This window comes from Ovis canadensis, chromosome 15 (assembly GCF_042477335.2).
Source record: "Ovis canadensis isolate MfBH-ARS-UI-01 breed Bighorn chromosome 15, ARS-UI_OviCan_v2, whole genome shotgun sequence".
NCBI lineage: Eukaryota > Metazoa > Chordata > Mammalia > Artiodactyla > Bovidae > Ovis > Ovis canadensis.
Window position 1 is genome coordinate 85,489,521 of NC_091259.1, and position 5,503 is coordinate 85,495,023.

At 39.7% G+C, this 5,503-nt stretch overlaps 1 protein-coding gene across 1 annotated transcript; it reads right to left on the reverse strand.

The window, feature by feature from the left end:
* Nucleotides 1–4,233: 4,233 nt before the first annotated feature.
* Nucleotides 4,234–5,169, reverse strand: LOC138421022 (olfactory receptor 4P4-like). Its single transcript, XM_069554745.1, has one exon. It carries the CDS (start codon nucleotides 5,167–5,169, stop codon nucleotides 4,234–4,236), a length of 936 nt encoding a protein of 311 aa, XP_069410846.1.
* Between the last annotated feature and the right edge of the window lie 334 nt (nucleotides 5,170–5,503).

Sequence of the window (5,503 nt, forward strand, 5' to 3'; positions counted from 1 at the left end):
ATGGGAATACCAGACCACCTGACCTGCCTCTTGAAAAACCTGTATGCAGGTCAGTAAGCAACAGTTAGAACTGGACATGGAACAATAGACTGGTTCCAAATAGGAAAAGGAGTATGTCAAGGCTGTATATTGTCACCCTGCTTATTTGACTTATATGCAGAGTACATTATGAGAAATGCTGGGCTGGATGAAGCACAAGCTGCAATCAAGATTGCCAGGAGAAATATCAATAACCTCAGATATGCACCCTTATGGCAGAAAGTGAAGAAGAGCTAAAGAGATTCTTGATGAAAGTGAAAGAGGAGAGTGAAAAAGTTGGCTTAAAGCTCAACATTCAGAAAATGAAGATTATGGCATCCGGTCCCATAACTTCGTAGCAAATAGATGGGGAATAGATGGGGATACAGTGGAAACAATGGCTGACTTTATTTTGGGGGGCTCCAAAATCACTGCAGATGGTGATTGCAGCCATGAAATTAAAAGATGCTTACTCCTTGGAAGGAAAATTATGACCAACCTTGACAACATATTAAAAAGCAGAGAAATTACTTTGCCAATGAAGGTCCATCTAGTCAAGGCTATGGTTTTTCCAGTGGTCAAGTATGGATGTGAGAGTTGGACTATAAAGAAAGCTGAGCGCCGAATATGTGATGCTTTTGAACTGTGGTGTTGGAGAAGACTGTTGAGAGTCCCTTGGACTACAAGGAGATCCAACCAGTCCATCCTAAAGGAGATCAGCCCTGGGTGTTCATTGGAAGGACTGATGTTGAAGCTGAAACTTCAATACTTTGGCCACCTGATGTGAAGTTGACTCACTTGAAAAGACCCTGATGCTGGGAAAGATTGAATGCAGGAAGAGAAGGGGACGACAGAGGATGAGATGGCTGGATGGTATCACCAACTCGATGGACATGGGTTTGGGTGAACTCTGGTAGTTCGTGATGGACAGGGAGGCCTGCATGCTGCGGTTCATAGGTTCGCAAAGAGTTGGATATGACTGAGTGACTGAACTGAACTGAACTGTTGTTTAGAGATATTAGTAACTAGATTATAAGCTAATTGTGATGCTTAAAGGAAATGTATAATATTGTTCTTAGAATGGAAACTGCTCAAAATTGTTTCACTATTGTTCTTATTTCTAATATTACATTAGAATACAATTCAAATAATTTCTATAAATTAATTTCTGTGAAATAAGAATTTTATAATAAATATTTTATTTTTACTTTTTTCATTATATTAGAAACAAGCAGAAAATTTCTGTGGCCTATGTTCATTCATGTTTAAGTAGCATTATAATACAATATGATTTCAATCTTCACAAGATATATGTGATAATTTTTTCTTATAAAGCCCTATAAACTCTAGTTCTGAAATATTGATCTAATTATCTATGTTATGTTACAGAGGTGTAAATTGAAACTCAGCAGATTTCCGGGAGCCAGTGTGAGGAACTCCGCCCATGGCAAAGGTCATGAGGAAGGAGGCTTGGCATACACAAAGGCGTGATCGAGCCTCAGGAAACCCCCTGTTCCCGAGCATCTACCCCAAAACCAGAGTTTTTATGCTCTCACCTACACCTCTGACTTTACGGGGGGCTCTCCCCCATAACTGTTTCTCTCGGAGAAGGAGTAAACGTGCAGCTCCAAGGCAATGAAAATTCCTGGGCGTGACAAGAGTGTTTCAGCTTAGGACTCCTCTGAAGGTTATCTAGCCCGCCTGTATAGGTTCGTCCGGCCACATGTGATTGTTTATAGCCTCCCAATCTGAGAGGCACGAGATGTTTTAGACTTACTAAAGGCAAATTCTTTGGGGGAGTTAGAAACTATTAGAAAATGGGTTGGTTAGGAATTATATTGGTGAGGGGTTTTTCATTTGTTGTGTCAATAATTGCTGCTAATTCCCTGCTCTGGGTGGGACAAGGGTGTCTCAGGTCAAACCTCTCTGCTGACAGACTAGCTTGTGTGACAGGATTATCCATACTCCTGCCACTACGCACATGATTGTTTACTACCTCTTAACCATAAACAGCACAGAGAGTTTTGGAGTGTTTTGAGAGTCTTAATTAGCAAAGGGCTTTTTCTTCTTCTTGAGTCAATGATTGCTGCCAGGCCTCCATATCCTTAAGCACCTGGGAATATATTAATCAATGTATTTGGAATATAGAAAAGGAAATACAGTAGTTTTTGATGTTAGCAATACTAGACTTTTTGAGTTAATGGATTTTCTCTTTTATAATAGATCACTGTGCTTTGTTATAAATCACTGTGTCCTTGTTAGGTAAAAATGTAACTTTATCACTATCTTAAGACCAAATAGATCTTAAGGGGAACATCGGTGAAAGGATTTTCATTTGTTGGGCTGATGTTTGCTGCTAAATCTCCATGTTCCCTACCCTTATAATGAATATAACTAACATGTAGGAGAAATAAGTATTAACCTTTAAGACTAATCATGTTAACCTTGGGTTAAATAAATTCCTTTCTTGATTGTAACTCACTACACCCTCACCCTATAGGAATGTAACTTTATTTGGAGGGTGGTGCTTGGTTTAAGAAAAAACACCCTTGGAAGAAATAAGTTTTTTGGTTATCAGAAAGAAAGGATCATAAAATGTCAGCAGGCCTCACTCATGGCCAGAAGATGATGTACCTTTTTTTATACATTTAGGTGAAGCACCTGATTTTGATAAAGGTCAGGACTGCTGACTTCCGCATGACTCTATATTCATCCCTATGTGTAACAAAAGGTATATAAGCACACCCAAAAATAAAGAAATCGGATCAGTTTCCGGAAAGACTGATTCCCCCATGTGGCTTCTTTCTTGTTCCCGTTTTTTTGGCTGAATTCCCATCTGGAGCATGGATGCTATTCCACGTAATCCAAGTTATTCAGCCTCTTTTTCTCCACTAATCTTCCTACTACACTATCCGTCTCTAATCTCTGTATATCTGTGATTAAATATGTATTTTTCCAAAGACGCCAACTCCGTCCCCACCTTCGAATCACCCTGGATCCACCGGGGCTGGACCCCGGCAGCAAATAAAATTCTTTTAAGCATCAAATGACAAAGTATAGTTTAGACACTAATGTAGTCAGGTTTGTGTGTGTGTGTGCCCTAAGTTGCTTCAGTAGTGTCTTTTTGTGACCCTATGAACTATAGCCCGCCAGGCTCCTCTGTCCATGAGATTATCCAGGTAAGAATAGTGGAGGGGGTTGCTCTAACCTCCTCCAGAGTATCTCCCAGACTCAGGGATTGAACTCATGCCTCTTATGTCTCCTGCATTGGCAGGTGGGTTCTTTACCAGTAGCACCACCTAAGAAGCTCCCCAAATAGTCAGGTAAGGGAAACCAAAAACCATAAAATTGCTGGCAACACTCAAAGTTTTATTTAAAGCTTTTCAGCAAGGAGGAAGTCATCATAAACGTGGAGAGCAAAGATTTCATCCTCAATAATGACATGTATAGCAGTTCAGTGCAGTGCAGTTGCTCAGTCGTGTCCGACTCTTTGTGACCCCATGGATTGCAGCATGCATTTATAGTAGAAAAAGCGGAAAATAGAGTGGAGTGGGGTTATCAGACTAGATAAAACTGAGGAACCCCTGGCTTAGTTTTTCAGCAAACTAGATATTGGGTAAATGAATCTTACTTTTTCAAAGATAATTTTAACTCCATTAAATTCCATCAGATAATTGCTCAAAAATTCCATTTTTCTCTCTCTACCCTTTAATGGTTCAGACTTCCCTGGTAGTTCAGCTGGTAAAGAAGCCACCTGCAATGCAAGCCATTTCCTTCTCCAGGGGATCTTCCTGGCCCAAGGATGGAACCTGTGTCTCCTACATTAGCAGGCGGATTCTTTAACTGTCTTTTACCTTTTAACATATTATTACCATTTATACTTTGAGGCCAAATATTTTGAGAGTTAATTCTCCCTCAGGTATAGCCTTCAATACAGGCAGGATCATTCTCCCTCCTGATTTTTCAGTGTGTTTTTACTCTGTGAAAAGTTTTCTTCTTCTTCTTCTTCTTCTTTTTTTTTTTTAACAAAGGGGATTATTAGTGAAAAGTGAAATCGAGGAAAACGCATTGAGAGGAAAATAAAGAAAGGACCACTGAAGGCAAGCTGTTGTTGAAGGCTTGGCTTTTACACATTCTGACTGATTTTCCCGTTAGCAGCAGAGAATTGGCAACAGAGGGAGTGATGAGAAGACTGGCCTCAAAGATGAATGACCTTCAAGTGATTAACCTCCCTTCCCAGAACCTTTTATTGCACCAAACTCTTCTCATGGAATTTTTCATCTCCATGTTTCTAAGTGTGTAGATAAGCGGGTTGAGCATGGGGACAATAATTGTGTAGAAGAGTGTAAACACTTTATCTTCTGGTAATGTTGTGGCAGGTCTAAGGTAAACAAAGATGACAGGTGCGAAAAAGAGGATCACGACTGTGATGTGGGAACTGCAGGTGGAAAGTGCTTTATGGCGGCTTTCTGCAGAATATGTGCGCACGTTATACAAAATCAAAATGTAGGAGGCCATCAAAACCACAAAGATCACCAGTCCCATCAAGCCAGAATTGGCAATGACAAAAAAGCCAATTTTGTGTGTATCAGTGCAGGCTAGTTTCAACAAAGGATATACATCACAGAAATAGTGATCTATTTCACTGGGGCCACAGAAAGGTAAAACAATCGCAAGAAGAAAGAGACCAAGAGAATGAAGTCCCCCTGCAGCTGATGCTATGAGAATTGAGTGACGTCTTTGCCTGTTCATGATGATGGCGTAGTGGAGAGGTTTGCAGATAGCCACATAGCGGTCATAGGCCATGCCTGTGAGGATGAAGACCTCAATCCCCCCAAAGAAGTGTGTCGTGAAAAGCTGTGTCATGCAGTTTTTGTAGGAAATGACCTTTTTCTCCATCAGTAAGTCAGTCATGAGTTTGGGTGTCACAGTGGAGGTGTAGAAGAGATCTGAGAGTACCAGGCAGTTAAGGAAGAAGTACATGGGCTGGGTGATTAGCTGACTGCAAGTAATAGAAATCATGATGATCAAATTCCCCAACCAAATAGCCAGGTAACAGAATAAGAAAAACAAAAAGCAGAGGATCTGGACTTTCTTGTCCGTAGCAAGCCCCAAGAGAATACATTCAGTAACATTATTTCTGTCTTCCATGATCTGATGTTCAAGAAAGTTATCTGAAATGAAAAGCAATGAAACTAATCATTGATGAGAAAATGAAAACCTAATATCTACTTAAAATGGCACCAATGCCTTTTAAAGACAAGTTATTTTGAGACCCACTGAAATCATTTTCATTTAATACATACAACTCTTTTTGAATATCTAGTACTAATATTCTTCTAAGAGCTAAGAATACAGTGATAAATTAGACAAAGTCCCAGTTGTTATATAATTTAAATTATTTTGTGAGGAAGCAATGAATTATATTTGTCAAATATGAAAAAAAAAAAGACTTAATCACAATAGGGTTAAGTAGGGTGACATA

Bases quoted from the DNA above. Each gene is read 5' to 3' on its own strand.
- LOC138421022 (XM_069554745.1), bottom strand. From the start codon at position 5,169: ATGGAAGACAGAAATAATGTTACTGAATGTATTCTCTTGGGGCTTGCT.